This window comes from Rhinopithecus bieti, unplaced genomic scaffold (assembly GCF_001698545.2).
Source record: "Rhinopithecus bieti isolate Rb0 unplaced genomic scaffold, ASM169854v2 scaffold_12049, whole genome shotgun sequence".
NCBI lineage: Eukaryota > Metazoa > Chordata > Mammalia > Primates > Cercopithecidae > Rhinopithecus > Rhinopithecus bieti.
The window spans coordinates 3,837,986-3,860,952 of NW_016807278.1; the positions used below are offsets into that span (position 1 = coordinate 3,837,986).

The window sequence follows — 22,967 nt, forward strand, 5'->3', positions numbered from 1 at the left end:
AATAATAATAATAATAAAAATAAAAAGAAATTTACAGATACTCTCCAAATATGCATATGTATTTTTAAAGCTTAGATAGTACCAAACTGTCCTCCAGAAAATTTATATCAATTTATGCTTATATCATTTAGACATTAAGTGAACATTAGTAATGATGGGAATTTCACTGGATCATTAAGAAGAAATAAAAATTGGCTAGACACGATGGCTCATATCTGTAATTCCAGGACTTTGGGAGGCAGAGGCGTAAGGATAGCTTGAGCCCAGGAGTTTGAGACCAGACTGGGCAACATAGCGAAATCCTGTATCAACAAAATATATAAAATTCCTAAGTTTTTTATATATATACACACACGTGTATATATGTATATACACACACACATATGTATGCATACATATACATATATATACAGATACACACGTGTATATATACACACACGTGTATATATACACGTATATACGCACATATACACACATATATACATATATTCATATACACATACACATATATTCACGTGTATATATAAATGTGTATATGTGCGTATATACGTGTGTGTGTATATGTATACATATGTATTTTTTGAGATGGAATGTTGCTCTGTCACCAGGCTGGAGTGCAGTGGTGCAATCTTGGCTCATTGGAACCTCCAACTCCCTGGTTCAAGTGATTCTCCTGCGTCAGCCTCCAAGTAGCTGGAATTACAGACACACGCTACCACACCCAGCTAAATTTTGTATTTCTAGTAGAGATGGGGTTTCACCGTGTTGGCTAGGATAGTCTCCATTTCCTGACCTCGTGATCTGCCCACCTTGGCCTCCCAAAGTGCTAGAATTACAGACATGAGCCATCGCACCCAGCCTTAATATGTTTTTTAGAAGTCACTTTTGTCCCTATATTTTTTATTGGCCCACCAGGTCCCCAGACTACTTATTAATGGAAATCAAAAACTTACATCAATCTCCATGTGCCGAAACCTGCACACCTGTCGAAAACAGCGCCCTTCTTGCCATAATGTGCAAACAGTTTCATTTCCTAGTGCAGCTTCACAGTGACGGAATGGGCAGCTGTCGCCCTGTAAACAAACAGAGAACACAGAAAAAAACTGTAGCACTGAAATACACCCTAGGTAAAATATCCATAACAACAGCTCCTGGAATTTAGATAAGCACAAATGAGTAAGAAAGGATAGTAAGGTAGAAAACAATGGAGATGGAATGACAGGAACAAACTGAGAGCAACAAATTTATTATTTCCTATAACCTATTTCTTGACAGTACCCTTCATTTGATCTGGCATGAGTGACACAAGCTGAGACAAAGGGTTGAAAAAGACAAGTAGGAGTGTTAGATACTCTTTAAAAATGTATTTTACAGTTCATCTTCAAAACTGACATACTGACTTGTGTAACTCTAGCTTGTGATGTAAATCAGAAAGTAAACAGAATTTAAATATAATTAACAGCTACTCAGGAGGCTGAGGCAGGAGAATGGCGTGAACCCGGGAGGTGGAGCTTGCAGTGACCGAGATCGCGCCACTGCACTCCAGCCTGGGCGACAGAGCGAGACTCCGTCTCAAAAAAAAACAAATCAAGATGACTGAAGAACAAATTTTTGTAATATATACATTTATAGAATTAGTCATAAAATCACAGAAAGCAGTAGGCATATGTAAATAGAGCTGCAAAAGAATCAAGCAGAAAAACAGAAGTTTTGACAAAGATAAAGCCATTCTAAATATGCTTTTGCATATTCAGAATGATGGCTCTATATTCTCAGTACTCAGCAGGAAATCTGGGAGAAGAAAGAAGTCACATTCAACCCATGACAGTTTCTGCAAGTACAACACAATTCACTCACTCATTTAATATGAAGTATATAAAATCAAAGTTAGTAAGGCATAGGTCAAAGTGACCCCATTTCCAAAGCCACCCTGAACAGATTAATTGTGAACACTGAATGATGACTACATGCCACGTGCCTTTTCACTTTTGTAGAAGATGGGAATTAGTTAGATATAAAATGAAGAGAAAAAAAATGAATTATTCTAAATACATTATCCTTTAAAAAACTGACAGCCAATAATAAACAGCTAGGCAAAAAATATATATATACTAAAAACAACTTAAAATGTTGGGAAAATCTTATCCAATTCTATTAAGCAATGGTAGAAAGAACTGATTTAAAGATGTCAATTCTTACTTTGGTACATGTAGAATAGAAAAAAAAATAGCAGTCTTCTCCTTGATTAGGCATGCTGGGTAGATTCTTAGATCAGAAGTGGCTTCCTGAAATAAGCCACTGCTTCCTCAAAGCAAGGACCAGGCTCCAAGTCCTCGTGAAATGAGTTTAATCTTCCAAATGACAACTCAATCACAGAAACTGTCTTTAAACTGTAAACCTAAAATGAGGAGACAATGAATTAAAATATTTCAGGTAAATTCTTCCTCCTTCAAATCACCGTGGCTAATGAGATCATATTGCTAGAATCAAATTTTATTAATACAAACTTGCTTATACAGAGCCTTGTAAACACACTGATTGTGAATACTATACATTCTCATCTGCAATGTAAAATTTTGGCTAGAAAGGCCATGCCTTTCTTTTATATTCTCTATGACGCTTATTACACGATTACAGCATTGTAAATAAGCATTGTTAACTAAAGATCTACATTTTATTTTTAATTCTTTTTAGAGACAGTGTCTCACTCTGTTGCCCAGGTTGGAGTGCAATGATGTGATCACAGCTCACTGTAACACTGAACTCCTGGGCTCAAGGGATTCTCCCACCTCAGCCTCCCCCAAGTATCTAGGACTATAGGCCCATGCCACTACGCCCACCTAATTTTTAAAAAAAATTTTTTTGTAAAGACAGGATCTTGCTATGTTGTTCAGTCTGGTCTTGAACTCCTGCCTCAAGCAATCCTCCTCCCTTGGCCTCCCAAAATGCTGGGAATACATGTGTGAGCCATCCCGCCCAGCCTGATCTACATTATACACATATGTATATATATTTTTGCCTACTAACTTGAAAGTCTCAAAACACTACATACATTTTAGATTATTAATGGGACTTAGGTTACTAACACAAGATACTTGCTAACAAAATATATTAAAGTAGAATGTTTCATCTAAATGAAAAGTTCAAATATTTTCACAAGCATTTTTATTTCAAAAGTATATAATCATAACTAGGTGAGAAAATCCTGTTTAGCTAGAATAACTGATGAAACAATTACTTCTGAAAACATTTACAGATCTAGCTTACATTAATGAAGATGACTAGAGCTGTACACCAATTACAAACAAGAAGCAAAAGAAGTCTTCGGGGCTTTCCATAATAGTGAGCCCACAAAACAACAAATATTTTCTCCCCTAGTCCATGGCATACCCTGATCTCCACACTAAAACGTCCAAGCAAGCTTCTACAAAAGCATATAACAAGAGCACATATGAGAATATGGAAGGTGTTTCCACAAACTTATATACACCATAAGATCAGGTTTCAGAAACAGTGATCTACAACTTCAAATCAATTAAGTCAAATTCAATCACATCTCCCACTAATAATTCTTAATGCAAGAATGGTATGCCATGATGAAAAGTCGCCTTGATGTTAACAACCTGGATTAGGAGTAACAGTCTCACACTAACACGTACCCAAATGTTTAAAGTTTACATACCCTTCGACAAACAATTCCATTTCTAGAATTTATTATAAGGTAGAAGTATTAAAGGTAACAATGCACAAGAAATGTTATCACAATCTTCTTTTAATAATGAAATAGGCCAGGTGCAGTGGCTCATGCCTATAATCCCAGTACTCTGGGAGGCCGAGGTGGGCAGATCACTTGAGTCCGGAGTTTGAGACCAGCCTGGACAACAGGATAAAACCCCACCTCCTAAAAAGCAGAAAAAAATTTAGCTGGCTGTGGTGACGCACACCTGTGATCCCAGTTACCTGGGGGAGCTGAGGCACAAGAATCACTTGAACCCAGGAGGCAGAGGTTGCAGTGAGCCAAGATTGCACCATTGCACTCCAGCTTGGGCAACAGAGCAAGACACTGTCTCAAAAAAGAAAAAAGGAAAGGAAAAAAATAATGAAATAATATCTAGAAACCTAACTGTTCAAAAACTGGAGACTATTTTTAAAAAGTTATGATATATGGCCAGGCACGGTGGCTCATGCCTGTAATCCCAGCACTTTGGGAGCTAGAAGTTGGTGGATCACTTGAGGTGAGGAGTTTGAGAACAGCCTGGGCAACATGGCGAAACCCCATCTCTACTAAAAATACAAAAATTAGCCAGGTGTGGTGGCACACACCTGTAGTCCCAGCTACTCAGAAGCCTGAGGCAGGGAAACTTCTTGAACCCGGGAGGTGGAGGTTGCAGTGCACTCCAGCCTGGGCAACAGAGTGAGACTCCATTTCAAAAATAAATAATAAAAAAAAAATTACGGTATATTCACATAATGTGACAATATACAGCCATTAGAGTTTCATACCAGAAAGTAAATGCTGCCGTAAAAAAACAAAAAAATCTAAAAATATGGAAGTAGTTTTGTTATTGGGTCATGGGTGGAGGCTGGAAGACTTTTGAGGTGCTTGATAGAAAAGGCCGAGAAGAAACTGCTGCTAAAGCATATGAGCATTAAAGGCGCTTAAGGTACTTATGGTGAGGTTTCAGTCAGAAATGAGGATCGTGTTATTGGAAAGTGGAGGACAGGTTATCTTTTTTTTTTTTTTTTTTTTAGTTGGAGTCTTACTCTGTCACCCAGGCTGGAGTGCAATGGCGCCATCTTGGCTCACCGCAACCTCCGCCTCCCAGGTTCAAGCAATTCTTCTGCCTCAGTCTCCCAAGTAGCTGGAATTACAGGCTTGCACCACCACATATGGCTAATTTTTGTATTTTCAGTAGAGACAGGGTTTCACCATGTTGGCCAGGCTGGTCTCAAACTTCTGACTTCAGGTGATCCACTCACCTCGGCCTCCCAAAGTGCTGGGATTACAGGTGTGAACCACTGTGCCCAGCAGGAAAGATTATTCTTGTTATAAAGTGACAGAAAACTTAGAATTGTGTTCTGTTGCACAGAAGGCAGAACTTAGAAGCAATGAACTTGGGTTTTAGCTGAGGAGATTTCTAAGCAAAGTGTGGAAGGAACAGCCTGGGCTTTTCCTGCTGCTTATAGTGAAATGCAAGGAGAGAAATATATTGAGGCAAGAACTATCAAGCAAAAAGGAATAAAGAATCTGAACTTGAAAATTTAGAAAATTCTCTCTATCCATATTGAAAAAAAAAAACAAGAATGTATGCTCTGTAGAGAAAAGGGTATGGGTGGGCAGCAGTTTGTTGGAGATTAGGTGTGTGACTAGATTCAGGCAACCATCTTAGCAAAAAATGTTGCCAGCTCAAAACGAAAGACAGACATGTACAGAGGGGACGTGATGAGAAGATACACAAGAAGATGACCATGTGGCTGGAGTGATGCATCTACAAACCAAGGAATGCCAAGGATTGCCAACAAACACCAGAAGCCAGAAGGGGTAAGGAAGGATCATTCCTCTACAGACTTCAGAGGGAGAATGGCCCTGCTGAAATCGTTTTGGACATCTCACCTTCAGAATTGTGAGACAACAAACTTCTGTAGCTACCCAGTTTGTGATACTTTGTTATGGAAGTCCTAGGAACTAATACAGATTACAAGCATAGTCAAATGACCTTTGACAAAGGAGCAAAGGATACTCTTTCCAACATGTTACTGGAACAAATGGATACCCACATATAAAAAAATAATTCTAGACACAGACTTTACACTTTTCACAAAAATAAAATGGATAACAACTTAAATACAAAAGAAAACCAATAAACTGGATTTCAATAAAAACCATTAAAATTTAGCCGGGCATGGTGGCGAATGCCTGTAATCCCAGCTACTAGGGAGGCCGAGGCAAGAGAATCACCTAAATACGGGAGGCGGAGGTTGCAGTGAGCCGAGATCACGCCACTGCACTCCAGCCTGGGCAACAAGAGCGAAACTCCATCTGAAAAAAAAAAAAAAAAAAAAAAAACCATTAAATTGGAGTTCATTAAAATTAAAAAAGGTCTGCTCTGTGAAAGGTCTGTTAAGAAGCTTTAAGAAAGAAAGAATGAAAAAGTCACAGGCTGGGAGAAAATATTTGCAAAACATAAGTGATAAGGTCTGATATACAAAATACATAACCCTTGAAACTCGAAAATAAGAAAACAACCCCCCAATTCAAAAAGGCAAAAGATCTGAACAGGTACCTCACCAAAGAAGGTATACAGATGGAAAATAAGCATTTGAAACCTTGCCCAACATCATACATCATTAGGGATTGCAAATTCCTTTTCCAATGGCTAAAATCCATTCAGGCACAGTGGCTCACACCTGTAATCCCAGCACTTTGGGAGGCTGAGGCAGGTGGGTCATCTAAGGTCAGGAGTTCAAGATGGCCTTGGCAAACTGGTGAGACCCTGTCTCTACTAAAAATACAAAAATTAGCTGGCCGTGGTAGCATACACCTGTAATTCCAGCTACTCAGGAGGCAGAGACAGGAGAATCATTTGAACCTGGGAGGCAGAGGCTGCAGTGAGCCAAGATTGTGCCACTATACTCCAGCCTGGGCAACAGAGTAAGACTCCGTCTCAAAAAATAATAATAATAAAAAATAAAAATGGCTAAAATCCAAAATACTGAAAGCACTAAATGCTGGTGAGGATGGGAAGCAACAAGACAGAAGTCTGAAAAATCACAAAACATGGAATAGTATGCAGCCAATGAAAAGGAACAAAATCATGTCCTTTGCAGGGACATGAATGGAGCCAGAGGCTATTATCCTTAGCAAACTAATGCAGAAACAAGAAACCAAATACAGCATGTTCTCACTTATAAGTGGGAGCTAAATGCTGAGAACACATGGACATAGAGGGGAACAACAAATGCTGGAGCCTATCAGAAGGTAGATGGCAGGAGGAGGAAGAGGACCAGGAAAAATAACTAATGGATACTAGGCTTAATACCTGGGTGATGAAACAATCTGTACAACAAACCCCCACGACATACAATTACCTGTGTAACAAACCTGCGCATCCTGCACATGCACCCCTGAATTTAAAATAAAAGTTAAGGTCCAGTGTGGTGGCTCACACTTGTAATCCCAACACCTTGGGAGGCCAAGGTGGGTGGATCACTTGAGGTCAGTAGTTCAAGCCCAGCCTGGCCAACATGGTGAAACCTCGTCTCTACCAAAAAATACAAAAATTAGCCAGGCATGGTGGCACACATCTGTATTCCCAGCAACTCAGGAGGCTGAGGTGGGAGAATCACTTGAACGCAGGCGATGGAGGTTGCAATGAACCAAGAACACACCACTGCACTCCAGCCTGGGTGACAGTGAATGAGACCTGTCCAAAAAAAAAAAAAAAAAAGGCTATCTGAATAATTTTCAGATGTATATGCAACAAAGGAAAAAGTTTAATAATAATAAAAAGTCATTTGAGGTCAGGAGTTCAAGACCAGCCCGGCCAACATGGCGAAACCCCATCTCTACTGAAAATGCAAAAAATTAGCCAGGCGTGGTAGCCCACACCTGTAGTCCCAGCTACTCAGGAGGCTGAGGCACAAGAACTGTTTGAACCCAGGGGGCAGAGGTTGCAGTGACCCACCATCTTGCCACTGCACTCCAGACTAGACAACAGAGCAAGATTCTGTCTCCAAAAAAAAAAAAAAAAGTTATGAAGGGGAATAAAAGGCTTAGAGGTCAATTTCACTCATGATATCAACATTCCAAAGAACATATCTGAAACTGTTACTGGTTTCAGAAAGACCAGCAACAAAGTAACTGAAACAATAAAATGGTAGCTATGAAATGCAAAGACACAGTAGAATTGACAATTTTTTGGCAACGAATTTTATTTATTTATTTATTCTTTTGGAGATGGAGTTTCGAGTTTTGCTCTTATTGCCCAGGCTGAAGTGCAATGGCACGATCTCAGCTGACTGCAACCTCTGCCTCCTGGGTTCAAGCAATTCTCCTGCCTCAGCCTCCCAAGTAGCTGGAATTACAGGTGCCCACCACCACACCTGGCTGATTTTTTTTTTTTTTTTTGAGATGGAGTTTCACTCTTCCACCCAGGCTGCTGGAGCGCAGTGGTGCAACCTCGGCTCACTGCAACCTCCACCTTCTGGTTTCAAGCGATTCTCTTGCCTCAGCCTCCCAAGTAGCTGGGATTACAGGCGCCTATCACCACACCCTGATAATTTATTTTTGTATTTTTAGTAGAGATGGGGTTTCACCATGGTGGCCAGGCTGGTCTGGAACTCCTGACCTCAGGTGATCCACCCGCCTCAGCCTCTCAAAGTGCTGAGATTACAGGCGTGAGCCGTCCGGCCCACAACTAATTTTCAAATCAGCTTCTGCAAAAAGCCCTCAAAGTTGGGCGGAGTGTGGAGAAATGGAATCCTGAGTAGATAACACTCCCTTACTAATGTTTCAACAGATAAAAACTCCTTCATAAGATCTAAGAGCTGGCCGGGTGTGGTGGCTCACGACTGTAATCCCAGCACTTTGGGAGGCCAAGGCAAGCAGACCACAAGGTCAGGAGCTCAAGACCATCCTGGCTGACCCAGTGAAACCCTGTCTCTACTAAAAATACAAAAAATTTGGGCACCTGCGGTCCCAGCTACTCGGGAGGCTGAGGCAGGATAATGGCGTGAACCCCGGAGGTGGAGGTTGCAGTGAGCTGAGATCACGCCACTGCACTCCAGCCTGGGCGACAGGGCAAGACTCCATCTCAAAAAAAAAAAAAAAAAAACAGATCTAAGAGCTACAATGTAAAACAAGAAAAAGTAAGAGATAAAGAAAAAAAGAAAAGTTTCTTTATATATCATCTTCATACACTAAGCTTCTGTAACTTTCACTAGGGAAAAAACAAATATAATTGCTATTCAAGAAAACGGCAAGGCGAGGTGCAGTGGCTCTTGCCTGTAACCCTAGCACTTTGAGAGGCCAAGGCAAGAGAATCACTAGAGACCAGGAGTTCAAGAACAGCCTGGGCAACAGAGAGACCTCATCTCTAAAAAAAACAAAAACAAAAAAATCCACTCCAGCTTTTAAATGATGCTCCAATTACTTTATAATAAATACTATTCCATGCAAAAACACAAAACAAAGATGCACATTCATATATTTCTTAAGTTTAAAAGGAAAAAAAAGTATCCAGGTTGCCAAGAAAAACCCACTTTTTATTTTTTTTTGAGACAGAGTCTCGCTTTGTTGCCCAAGCTGGAGTGCAGTGGCATGATCCTGACTTACTGCAACCTCTACCTCCTGGGTTCAAGCAATTCTCCCGCCTCAGCCTCCTGAGTAGCTGGAATTACAGGCGCCTGCTATGACGCATGGCTAACTTTTGTATTTTTAGTAGAGACAGGGTTTCACCATGTTGACCAGATTGGTCTCAAACTCCTGACCTCAAGTGATCTGCCCGCCTCAGCCTCACAAAGTGCTAGGATTACAGGCATGAGCCACCACACCCAGTTAACCTGGTTACTTTTCAACAGAAAATAACTGCTTGAAAATATGAAGCCAAGAAAAATAACAGGACCTTCTCAACCCACTCTCTAGAAGTTAATGTAGGAAAAAGGAGATATTATTTTAAAATCCTCATGCGCTCAGCAAGTTTTAAAGGATATAGCATTGCTACAAATGAACATACCACTATGAAAAAGGAATGGGGCTGGGTGCGGTGGCTCAGTAATCCCAGTAACCTGGGATTTCAGAAACGGGCAGATCACGAGGTCAGGAGTTCGAGACCAGTCTGGCCAATATGGTGAAACACCGTGTCTACTAAAAATATAAAAAATTAGCCAGGCGTGGTGGTGTGCGCCTGTTGTCCCAGTTACTCGGGAGGCTGAGGCAAAAGAATCATTTGAACCCTGGAGGTAGAGGTTGCAGTGAGCCGAGATCACGCCACTGCACTCCAGCCTGGGAGACAGAGCAAGACTCCGTCTCAAAAAAAAAAAAAAGAGTAGGAAGAAAACAAAGCTTAAAAAATAAGAAAACTCAGGCTGGGTGTGGTGGCTCATGCCTGTAATCCCAGCTACTTGGGAGGCTGAGGCAGGAGAATCACCCGAACCCAGGAGGTGGAAGTTGCAGTGAGCCAAGATTGTGCCATCGCACTCCAGCCTGAGCAACATGGAGAAACGCCTTCTCAAAAAAATAAATAAATAAAGTAATAGTAATAAAGAAGAAGAAAAAGAAGAAGACTGCGATGATGACGAAGAAGATGAAGACTCAAATTTCCAGCCCCTACCTTCAAAAATAGATTTCAGTAGAGGAAAGAACAGAATAAACACTGATGAAAAATATAATAACTGAATTATAAGAGATTACTGACAGGACATCTCCACGAATCCAAAGCAAAAATGCCAACATATGTCACTAAGAGGGAAATTGTATATGAAATGAAAGTAATTCCAGAAAACTCAATTTCTATAAATAGAAATTCTAAACAGGAACGGAATGTGTAGAGATGATGAAAGATACAATGTAAGAACACTTCCCTAAATTTGATGGACTTGAGTCTTCACATTAAAGGGGCTCATCAAATGCCAGGCAGAACTTTTCTTTAAAGACATCTCTGCTATACACAGACATGGTGAAATTTTTGAATTCCAATGGTAAAGACAAAATCATACAAACTTTCAGGAAAAATCAGATTGACAACAAAGAAAATCAGACTTGACATTATTAGACTTCTCATCTGAATCTCTAAATGCCAAAAGACAAAATGCTATTCATCCAGAATTTAAAGGAAATTATGACCTTTAAGTTTAGAATTTCAAACTATATTTCACAGATAGCTCTATACCACCTAGGTACTCATACTTTCAAAAAATCAAGTATTCTAACTTAAGAAAAGAATTTACAAAATGTACTCAATGAAAGTAGAAAAAAAAAAAAAAAAACAGGCCAGGCATGGTGGCTCACACCTGTAATGCCAGCACTTTGGGAGGTCCAGACAGGAGGACTGCTTGAACCCAGAAGTTCAAGACCAGCCTGAGCAACATAGTGAGACCCAGTTTCTACAATAAATTAAAAAATTAGCCAGGTATGGCAGCATATGTCTTTACTCCCAGCTACTTGGGAGGCTGAGGCAGAAGGACTGCTTGAGCCCAAGAGGTCGAGGCTACAGTGAGTCATGACTGCACCACTGCACTCTCGTCTAGGCAATAGGGCAAGACCCTCTTTCAAAAAATAAATAAATAAGCCTGGGCAACATAGTGAGACCATGTCTCCCTCCCAAAAGAACAAATTTAGCTGGGCGTGGTCCACGCATCTGTGGTCCTAGCTACTCGGGAGGCTGAGCTGGAAGGATCACCTGAGCCCAGGAGTTTCACACTGCGGTGAGCTACGATCACATCACTGTACTTCAGTCTGGGAGGCAGAGCAAGACTCTATCTCTTTAAAAAAGAGAGAAAAAAAAAAAGCAAGACAAAACAAAACTTTGTGCCACATACATTACAAACTCAAAAAACAGTCATAATATTTTTACCAATAGCCAGGCGTACTGAGTCACGTTTGTAATCCCAGCTACTCAGGGAGCTGATGCTGGAGGAAGACTTGAAGGAGTTTGAGGCTGCACTGAGCTATGATCACATCACTGTATTCCAGCCTGGGCAACGGAGCAAGACACTGTCTCTAAATAAATAAAAATTTTAAAAATGTTTAAAACAGCTGCTTTGGACATATGATTTATGATAGATGAAAAATCCTAAATAAAGCACTAGCAAATTGAACCAGCTGTATATTAAAATAGTAACATGGTCAGGTATGGTAGCTCATGCCTGTAATCCCATAGCTTTGGGAGGATTACTGACTTGAGGCTAGGAGTTTGATACCAGCCTGGGCAACACAGTGAGACCCCATCTCTAAATAAAAATTAAAATAAAATAAATAAAAATAACACTACATAATCAAACAGGTTTATTCTGGGACTAGGAATGGGTTAACATTAGGAAACTCATTATATTTAATAGAGTAAAAGGTGTAAAAAACAAAAAACAAAATTCTGTAGTAATTTTGAAAGACTTCAAAAAAGAAAAAATGGTTAAAAGTGAAGAAAAGTATTTGAAATAGTCTTTTTTAAACTATTAAAATAGCTAAAAAAACAAAACAAAACAAAACAAAAAAAACCAGAAAGGAACCTAAAGTGCAATATCCACTCAATAAAAACTTGGTAAACTATAAGGTACTTCCCAGCATAAATGCACATAATCACCAGAAATCATCAGCATATGCAATACGGTAAAACACTAGAGGTAAACTAACTCAAGATAAATGAAAAAAGGACACCCATTCAACTGTCTTCACCATCTTTCAACACTGTTCCTGATGTTCTAGTATATGCATTAAGAAAAAAAGGTGTTAGGCCAGGCACAGTGGCTCATGCCTATAATCCCAGCACTTTGGGAAGCCCACGTGGGCTGACCACTTGAGCCCAGGAGTTTGAGACCAGCCTGGCCAACATGGTGAAACCTAATCTCTACTAAAAAACACAAAAATTAGCTGGGCATGATGGCAGATGCCTGTAATCCCAGCTACTCAGGAGGCTGAGGCAGGAGAATCGCTTGAACCCGGAAGGCAGAGGCTGCAGTGAACCGAGATCACGCCACTGCACTCCAGCCTGTGACAGAGTGAGACAAAAAAAAAAAAGAAAGAAAGAAAGAAAGAAAAAAAGGCGTTTGGGTTTCTTCACAGCCACTCAAGATGAACTGATTCTTCAGAAAAGTGAAATTAAAGCTCTGTCGCCCAGCCTGAATGACTGCATTGGCATGGTGGACAGCAGGGCAGAATCCACTGACAAGAAGATTTCTAGATTGGATGCTGAGCTAGTGAAGTTTAAGGACCAGATTAAGATGAGAGGGGGTCCTGCAAAGAATACTGTTACGCAGAAAGCCTTGCCAGTTTTAAAACAAAAGCGGATGTATGAGCAGCAGCAGGAGAATCACACCCAACAGTCATTCAACATGGAACAAGTCAATTACACCATCCAGTCATTGAAGGATACCAAGACCACGGCTGATGCAATGAAACTGGGAGCAAGGGAAATGAAGGCATACAAGTGAAAACTGACCAGACTGAGAATTTATAAGACCAGGTACTGGACATGATGGAAGATGCAAATGAAATCCAAGAAGCACTGAGTCGCAGTTATGGCAGCCCAGAATTCAATGAAGATGACCTAGAAGCAGAGATGGATACACACTGGGTGATGCGCTTGTGGCTGACAAAGAGAGTTCTATTTAGATGAGGCAGCATCTGCACCTGCAATTCCAGAAGGTGTTCCCACTGACACAAAAAACCAACGATAGAGTTCTGGTGGATGAATTTGGATTGCCACAGATCCCTGCTTCATACATTTGCATTATTTAAGTACATCATGTAAAACAAACACATATTATGGGACCATGAAATACTGATCTTTCGAAACTTACCATAAGAGATATGTTTCTGTCCTTTCTTTGAAGGAAAGTTTAATTACATTACTCTTCTATTTTTTTCCTTTGACACTCATTGCTTGGGAAATGCTTTCTTTGTACTAAAACTTAATTCTGGCCAGGCACAGTGGCTCACGCCTATAATCCCAGCACTCTGAAAGGCTGAGGCAGGCAGATCACGAGGTCAGAAGTTCGAGACCAACCTGGCCAACATGGTGAAACCTCATCTCTACTAAAAATACAAAAAATTAGCCAAGCATGGTGGCGGGCGACTGTAGTCCCAGCTAGTAGGGAGGCTGAAGCAGCCGGGAGGCAGAGGTTGCAGTGAGCTAAGATCGCCCCAACAGCCTGGGTGACAGAGCGAGACTCGGTCTCAAAAAAAAAAAAAAATTCACTACTGTATCAGAAGTGGGTATTCTGATTCTGTGGTTTCCTCAATACTATATCTTGAAATCAATAATGAATATTTCTTGATATCTGATGAACAGGACATTTACTCAATTTTTTCAAAAGGAAAAAAAGGCATAAATTACAAACATATATTAAAAAGATGAGACAGGCCGGGCACAATGGCTCACGCCTGTAATCCCAGCATTTTAGGAGGCCGAGGTGGGCCGAGGTGGGCGGATCACCTGAGGTCAGGAGTTTGAGACCAGCCTGGCCAATATGATGAAACCCCATTGCTACTAAAAATACAAAAATTAGCCAGGCATGTGCCTGTAATCTCAGCTATTTGGAAGGCTGAGACAGGAGAATCACTTGAACCTAGGAGGCAGAGGTTGCAACGAGCCGAGATAGCACCATTGCACTCCAGCCTGGGCAACAAGAGCAACACTCCATCTCAAAAAAAAAAAAAAAAGAGATGAGGCAAAAAAAAAAATCCAGAACCTGCAGATTACATGCTTGCAAACTAGAAAATCTAACAAATAAAACAAATTGAAAATAATAAAAATATAAGATCTACAAGAAGCAGTAAATATCCTTCATACCAGCAATAATCATTCAGATGATGGCACAGTACCATTCACAGTAAAAAGATATACAGGAAGACACAATTCACAATAAAAAGATATACAAGAAGAAAATGAAGAAGTATGCAAGACTCACATTAAATTAAAAACAAAACCAATGCCGGGCGCGGTGGCTCACGCCTGTAATCCCAGCACTTTGGGAGGCCGAGGCGGGCGGATCACAAGGTCAGGAGATCGAGACCACGGTGAAACCCCGTCTCTACTGAAAATACAAAAGATTAGCCGGGCACGGTGGCGGGCACCTGTAGTCCCAGCTACCCGGGAGGCTGAGGCAGGAGAATGGCTTGAACCCAGGAGGCGGAGCTTGCAGTGAGCCGAGATCACGCCACTGCACTCCAGCCTGGTGGACAGAGCGAGACTCCGTCTCAAAAAAAAAAAAAAAAAAAAAAACTAGGGCACAGAAGACCTGGATAATGAATAAATAGAGTAGAGGATTAAAGAAATTACTTCTCCCCAAAATAATGCACACATCAAATGTAATTCAAGTCAAAATCCCAATGAGAGTTTATTACTGGAACTTGATTAGAAAATCATCTAGAATCGTTATTTAAAAAGGAAGGGGAGGCCAGGTGTGGTGGCTCACGCCTGTAATCCCAACACTTTGGTTGGCCAAGGCAGGAAGACTGCTTGAACCCAGGAGTTTGAGACTGGCCTGGGCACCACAAGGAGACTCCATCTCTATAAGAAGTTTTAAAAAGTAGCCAGGTACAGTGGTGCGCACCTGTAGTCCCAGCTACTCGGGAGGCTTCAGCAATAGGATCTCTTGAGCCCAGGAGTTCGACGTTGCAGTGAGCTATGATCATGCCACTGCACTCCAGCCTCGGTGACAAGAGCACAAGACCCTGTTTCAAAACGAAACAAAATAACCCTGTGCTTTTCTCCAAGGAGATGGAATTACAGGAGGATTTCACTTTGGCTATACTGTTTTTACCTTTTTTACAATGTACATATATTATCAAAACAAAGAAAGAAAAAATATGGGCCAGGGGCGGTGGCTCAGGCCTGTAATCCCAGCACTTTGGGAGGCTGAGGCTGGTGGATCACCTGAGGTCAGGAATTCCAGATCAGCCTGGCCAACATGGTGGAACTTCATCTCCACTAATAATACAAAAACTAGCTGAGCGTAGTGGTGCATGCCTATAATCCCAGCTACTTAGGAGGCTGAGGCAGGAGAACTGCTTGAACCCAGGAGGAGGAGGTTGCAGTGAGCCAAGATTGCGTCATTGCACTCCAGCCTGGGGGACAAGACTAAAACTCCATCTCCAAAAAAAAAAAGAAAGAAAGAAAAAAATACGTTTCCATTCAAAAACTAAAAGTTTGTAAACAATTATGTACAAGCAAAAATATCTGAACAATGACCTTTTAATTTCTTACTGATCCATGAAAATTATGCCTTAAATGACAACAATGTTCACTCCTTTCATGACAAAAATGTCTGCTTCCCCACTTACATTAGCTGGTTGCTCTCACAGGAACGTCTGTGTCTTCACTGAGTTCCAATCTATTACGCCTGTAGGTCGAATCAACACTCAATCCATGAATTAATAATAATGAGGCAGAAAAAATTTTCCTCTTCACACTGCCAAGAAAACCTCTCAGCCACAATTCAATCACAGCATGTGTTTTTAAAACATCTCCCAACTACTGGGAGATAAAGTCCATTCAAATAACCTTTGTCAGACTGGAGACAGCTAGGGTTAGTTATCTCCTCAAAACAAAACAAAACAAAAAAAAAAAGAGTTCATTTAAAGATGAACTTGAGAGTCAAAGGATCATGAAAAAAAAAATCCATCTTCCATAGCTGAACAATATAATTTAAAAAAAAAACAAAAAAAACCATCAGTTTTTCAGTAAGATCCAATTTCTGGTCTTCAAGATTTCTTCACCTATTAAGAAAACACAGAAACCTTCCCCATCTTTATTATCTGTATAATAAAACATACTTGTATGTAAAAATATAGTGTTTTATGTATATAATATACATACAGATACATACTAACTGGCTTATACACACACACACACATATATACACAAATGTATACAAATATAACATTTGGGTGAGTTTCCCCTTTTAAAATGCACTATAAAAGACTTTAGATTTGGGTTCATTATAAAAATAAAGAACTTACTCTTATACCAAAGTATCATGAACTTATTGTTACACTAAATTTTGCCCAGCCCACAAAATAAAGACGAAGGTAAATCCTTACACATATATCAATATGTATAATATGGATGTATGTATATAAATCCATCATCGTCATCAGGGAGTGTTTAACCAAAAAAGATAGAAACGTATGGTAATAGAGTAACTACAGAGTGGTGCAGCAAGCTGTAGAAGGCAGAGCAGCATTATAGCCATTCTAAACTGGCACTGTCAAAATACAGAAAGCTTTACCTAAGGGAAAATTTATTTATTTTGTATCAACACCAGTGTCACTGGTTTGCCATTAAATAGTGGCCCTGGAAAGGCTTGCTTACGCAGCCTAGGTCCAAATTCTTTACTACTAATGGCTCCAGCTAAAGACTTTGTAAGTATGTATTTACTCCAGTTAGTAAAAGGGTAAACTTTTGGAGTTGAGATTTCACTTCACAATGGCGTATTTACCATTTAAGAATTTCAAAAAAAAAAAAAAAAAAAAAAAAAAAAAACAAAACAAAACCCTTATTTTGATACATAGAAATGAGTTCTAAACTTTGAAACCAGCCCAGTAACAAAGCAATTTTGATTCTCATGTAATAAATACTACATAATTTCTAGGCTAAATCTTGCCAAATACTATCCGAGACAAAACTAAAGTCAAAACTTAAAAAAAAAGTGGACACCTTTTACTCACACTTAATACTAGTCAATTTTCCAGGAATTTTTTGGGCAGGGAATATCCCCAAATCTAAAATGAAAAAAAGGAAAAATTGGGATCTCACATTAGTTATTCAGTCTGAAACTTTTAATAGACTTTTACTAAAGTCATCATTTTCTGGCTTCCTACTCAATCACAGAAACATACTTTCAGAGTAAAAAGGGATCTTAAAATGAGATCAATTCACTCATTTCACCAATGATTCCTAACACATAAAAATACCGACCTGTTAGTTTTCATTAAGAATTCAATGGCCAAAACAACCGCACAGTTAGGGTAATACAGTATTATGCGTCATTAAGTATGTTTTTAAAAAGATTACCTAAAATTACAGAAACAATCTTTGGGAATTATCTACTGGGTTTTTCCAAGCATGTTCAAAGGGCTCTCATTACAATTCCCATTCAATCTTTTCCAATTCTTGCAAACGTTTTAGTCTGTTTTTGCCCATAAATCATTTGAAAGTACCTACACAATCCTTGTTATTTTTATAATATTTTATAAAGGTTAAAACAGGCATTTCAAAGACTAAAAGTATATTTTCCTAATTTTTTTCTAATATTTCCCTTTTATATAAGATCCAATTCCAAATATAAAGGGTAACACTATCACACTCAACAATTTGAAATTATAAAGCTGACCAGTATGAGGAGGCAATTAGAAATTTCCAAATATAAAACAATTTCACGGGTTTTCTTTTGCCAAGTTGTAATTAAGCATCAGGGTTTTAAGGAAACAGAAAACAGAGGCAGGAGGAATGCCAGCCTACAGTACTTTTTTCTCATTTCGTTGGTTTCAGAGCAATACAATTTCCCATGGTGGGGGAAATTTTACTTAAAACCAATTACTAGTTCAATCTACCAGGCAGAAAGCCTAAGGCCTTTCAATGCTGCACTATATTTTTTTTAATTAAAAATATCTTTTATCTCTCATTGGTATAAGCAAAATTTTCAAGTGCTAGCGACAATGAGTTATAGCTATGAAATTTTTAATCTTAATTTTATCAAAATTATATTGCCTCTGAGGAATTTTCAGCCCTTTTGTGATTTCAGGTTTCCCCAGATGTGTTTATAAAGATAACGATTATATTTAACAACTATAGCTATTAAGATACAGTAACACAGCAAAACGTTGCCCATTTTAAACGGAGAAAAGAAATTAAGGCAGTATTTCTTTTTCATTGCTTTGAACAACTTCATTCTCAGGATCCCAGCTCAGAACCAATGTAGAATAATCGTAGTTAACATTTTTCAAGTTCATTTTCAGAAACATCAGTTGTTCTATATTGTCAAAGTCCAGGCTCATGATCTGTTTTGGATGAAAGTGGCTATTTTTAGTAAAGATACATTCAGATTGCCAACTACACATGGGGCAACTTAGATACTGGATGGCAACCTGGGTCAAAGCTGGCCATATGCTTATCTTCCTCTGCCAGTAAATTAAAGGGTCATCACCTCCTGAGAGCTCTGAATACTTCTCTTTGAAGTACTCATCCACAACTGCTACAGCAGAAGGGAACATGAAGCTTTTGCTTCCAAGGGCACAACTGTCTACAGCTGAGCTATCGACAGACCCTGAATTGGAGGTGCCTTCTTTTAGAGATGAGGTAAATGAATCAGTTCCTACTGTAACTGAGGGACAAGCTTCTGAAGTTGGAATTTGGCAGATCTCTGGCGAAGATTCCATATAATTACAGACCTCTTCTGCAAGGAACTGCTTATAAGTTTCTAAATCAGCACCTTGAGGAAAAAAGTCTTCCAAACTGTTTTTAAAGCAAGGGTCTAACAAAGTAGCCAAGATACAGGGCTTGGATTTAAGCATAGCACTTAGCAGGGTATCCGTTTCAAGTTTCAGAGATAAACTATCCACCAGATTGAGGGCCTGAGTAATACCTCTGACTTGAAAATCTTCTCTGAGTTTCTGCAAGGAAAGGAGTAGATGATGGATTAGGGGTAGCACCTGATTCAATCCTGCGGTCTTCACGCTCACTTTCTGGGTAGCCTCCTCAAATGGCGTAAGAATATCACAAACATAAGTCATTAGAGTCCACTGAAGGGAGGTGAGCACAACTCCACTGGCTCTACCAAGACTATGGTGAACTGAGTAGCAATGCTCCAAGAGCCATTTTAACATATAAAAAGTAGAAATCCAATGGCCAGTTTCATCCTGCTTCAAATTCTTCCATGGAAGTTGGTGATCATTTTGGAACTCTTGCAGTATCTGACGGGCCTTGACCGAATGACTAAAATGATGACAGGTTTTCCTAGCAGCCACTAACATATTCTCAATGCTTTTGTGCTCACAGAAGAAGTCCTGAATGACCATATTTAAACAATGCAGGAAGCATGGCACATGGGTAAAACCACCATCTTTGATTGCATGTACCACATTAGAGGAATTGTCAGAAACAATGAAGCTAGGGATAAGGAAATTTGGAGAAAGCCACAGACCAATCTGGTCATTCAATTCTTGTAAAATATTGGTTATCAAACAGTCTTTAGCCAAACCTGTAACACAAAGCACTGCCCACTTTCTAAAATCGGGGATCCTGCCATTATTGAGAAAAGATGCAGTTTCCAAAGAAACCCAGTGTACAGTCACAATAAAATAGTCAGTGGAAGGGTCATGGGTCCATATGTCAACAGTCAGGTGTATTTTTTGGCTTTGAACATTCTCTAAAGTTAAGAAAATTTTTTCTCTGACACAATCATATAACTGAGGTACAGCCTTAGTGAAAAAGTAAGTCTCTGATGGCAACCTATAATCAGGGGCCACAATCTGCATGAACCTCTGAAAGGCTGGAGTTGAGAAGTAGTTGTAAGGATGCATATCCTCCACAATCATTTGGATAATTGCCTGACTTATTTGACTTGAGACTGGATTTCCACAACATGTTGTTTCTCTCTCCTGCGCATGCATCAGAGTGCCTTGCTCTGCAACGGGAATAGGACTTTCAGATCTATTTTCAACCTCTAACATAGGTTCATCTGAATCAGAGTCACTAAGGTCCTCAGCTGTTAAATCTTGGCTGCCTGTAGACTTTTCTCCATGCAAGGTATCACTCAAGAGATCACTTCTCTCAGTCTCAGCTTCATCTAATCCATTTGCAACAGCACCACTGTCTTTGTTGGCAACAGCCCAATGGATAGGATGTGTGGCTTGCAGGTGTCGTTGAAGTGTTGAAGTCCCTAAGTGGGACCCTGGCCTACCCCGGCTCACACTTCTTTTACATATATTACACACAGCTCTTGAGATGTGTTGAGGATCAGTGTAAAAAAAATTCCAAACGGCAGATGTCTTGGCTCTAGTTCCAGGAATTAAAGCATGCTTGACAATGTTACTTTTGATGAGAAATCTCCCTCTTTCTGCCCTTAGGGCATCAGACGCTGATTTATCATGCTTCTTACCCATTCTATTATCATCTAATGGATCAGTAGGAATATATTCAAAGCTTCCATTGCTTCCAGAAGAGGGAGACAAAGATACATCCAAGGTAAAGTCCTCCTCTCCACTAGTAACTCCAAACTTGTTGGCCCTGGTCCAATGAGGTGAATGCCTTGCTTGCAGATGTCGCTGAAGAGTAGATGTACCAAGATGGCTACCTGGTTTACCCCTGCTGACGCTTTTCTCACAGAGGTTACAAATAGCCCGCCAGGTGTACTGGGGGTCAACATGAAAGAAGTGCCACACAATGGAGGTCTTGGCTCTAGTACTAGGCAGATAGATCTGTTTTTCTATATTGCTCTCAAAAGACTTTCTTCATCCTGCTCAGCATCGTTGGAAGCTAACAAAGCAGGGGCATCTGCAACAGGCCTCCCAGATCCCAAATCCTTACTAAACTTCTTGGCAAGAATCAATTTTTTTCGACGCCTTTTCCCCTTAATTCGCAAACCCTTCTTTCTTTTCTTTTTAGCAGGCTGTTTGGCCTCTTTATTCACTCCTTCCGCTACCATCTTTTCCTCTACCACATCTTCTTCATCTGTATTAGAATTAATAGGAACACATCCCAGAATCCCAGAATCACTAAAAGTGCTGCATCTTCTGCCAGGAGAGAGTGAGGAAACTGGTACACTTAAAGTACATACACTCATTATCTTTATGTCTCCACAATTCGTACCAGAATCTGTTAGTGGGTTTATAACTCAAGCAGAAATACAGCTGTCCCTCTCTGCTTGCATTACCTTTTCTCCAATTTCTATGGGGAATCAAATTCCCACTGGACCAATAACTTCCAAGCCCGGTTATTTCTGGAGGAAAAGTGACAGCAATGGAGAACATTCCCGAACTCTTTCTTAGAGGGCTTTAAGGTCCCTTCCAATTTTCTAAGTTCTGAATTCATATAGTCCAGTGTCCTCATGTTACAGAAGTTAAGAACTGAGTCCCCCTTTCCCAGAGTCACAGAGTTGGTTAGTAGCAGCTAATAGCTAGGTCTTCCAAATTCCAGATCCATGTTCTTTCCGCTTCATCAAGAACTATATCTGCTTGAAATGCCTTCGCCTTTTAAAATATATATTTTTATGATGCCTCATGATAGCGACATCAATTTCCCTTAATTCTGAAATTAACTATTTTCAGGAAATCTCATTTAAACAAAAACATAGTGCATCATTCAACATTCATCATTTAGGACTGTGATTTGCCAATACAACCCAAAAAGTCAGTTCTGGAAAACCAACACAGACTCCGCATACTGGTCACAGCAAATGCTAGTTGAGCCCTTTCAGTTCTAACTAAAAGTAATACAACCTTTTAAAAATGTGACTGGCTGGAAAAAAATGCTTTGAGAATAAAATTTTAAAACAAGGTTAAATACTGAATTTTCAAAGTACTATTTGTATCAAGAGTTAATTCAAGTTTAGTTTTCAGATATTTTTAGACTGGAGAAGCTTTTACAGCCTGTAAGTAACTCACAAGTTGGACGCTATAGGGATAGCAAAAAGTGAAATATGAACTTTAAACCACTTCCATTTCTTTTCGATTGATCCCTCCCCTTCCCCCAATACCTACATACATTTACCCTAAAAAGCATCGCTATCTCTAGTTCCACAGCCTCCTTCTCAAGGTCCAGAACCAAGGCCTGGAAGATGTCAACAATATAGGCCTTCCCCATAGGAATCCGCACCGATTATGGGAGTTTAGGGGTGTTCTTCATTACGGTTTCACCAATCCTACAAGGAGAACGGAAGTGTCCCTGTTGCTCTTGACTCCGACGCTGAGGGCCAGGGGTGGGAGTGTAATGAGGGTGGGGAATGGGTGTAGGATACCGGAATAAGGTCGGTGGCTTTCTGTATGTGGAGTTTGAGACAAGCTCCAAAGTAGTGGGACCCTGGAGAGGAATGAGAGTAGGTAAATTCAGCGCCCGGCACTCAGTCTGATTGATTTAGGCAGTGAGGGTCCGCTCAACTAGAGAAACTGTTGCCCCGAAGAAAGCAATCTAGTGTCAGTACTCTCTTCGGATTCGGGGGAACAGTCGGCTTTCGGGGCAGCTCCGGGCTCCCCAGATTAGCGAACACCGGATGTGGGGAGGGGAGAAAGGCTGGCTGGGAAAGGAGCAGGC

General features: G+C 40.1%; 2 protein-coding genes and 1 pseudogene across 24 annotated transcripts in view; 1 reads left to right on the plus strand and 2 right to left on the minus strand.

Moving 5' to 3' along the window:
• ZC3H11A (zinc finger CCCH-type containing 11A) overlaps nucleotides 1–22,967 on the minus strand; it is a 59,192-nt gene that overhangs the window by 35,187 nt on the left and 1,038 nt on the right. For 2 of the 23 annotated variants that reach the window (XM_017881079.1, XM_017881083.1), the window contains exons 2-6: nucleotides 22,533–22,736; nucleotides 17,387–17,440; nucleotides 16,001–16,435; nucleotides 2,200–2,398; nucleotides 954–1,073 (exon numbers count right to left, since the gene is read on the minus strand). In XM_017881079.1, coding sequence (XP_017736568.1) covers nucleotides 954–1,073; nucleotides 2,200–2,253 — 174 coding nt within the window. In that variant the 5' untranslated portion in view covers nucleotides 2,254–2,398; nucleotides 16,001–16,435; nucleotides 17,387–17,440; nucleotides 22,533–22,736. Of the gene's footprint in view, nucleotides 1–953; nucleotides 1,074–2,199; nucleotides 2,399–11,573; nucleotides 11,694–15,270; nucleotides 15,305–16,000; nucleotides 17,441–22,421; nucleotides 22,737–22,967 lie in introns of those variants that run through there. The other 21 variants (XM_017881070.1, XM_017881074.1, XM_017881091.1 and 18 more) reach the window with 15 other exon arrangements.
• On the plus strand, nucleotides 11,842–13,667 carry LOC108535114 (charged multivesicular body protein 5 pseudogene; annotated as a pseudogene).
• Nucleotides 18,474–22,415, minus strand: ZBED6 (zinc finger BED-type containing 6). Its single transcript, XM_017881068.1, is given in 2 exon segments — nucleotides 18,474–21,162; nucleotides 21,165–22,415. Coding segments are annotated over 2 exon segments (2,931 nt in total). The 5' UTR covers nucleotides 21,502–22,415; the 3' UTR covers nucleotides 18,474–18,568.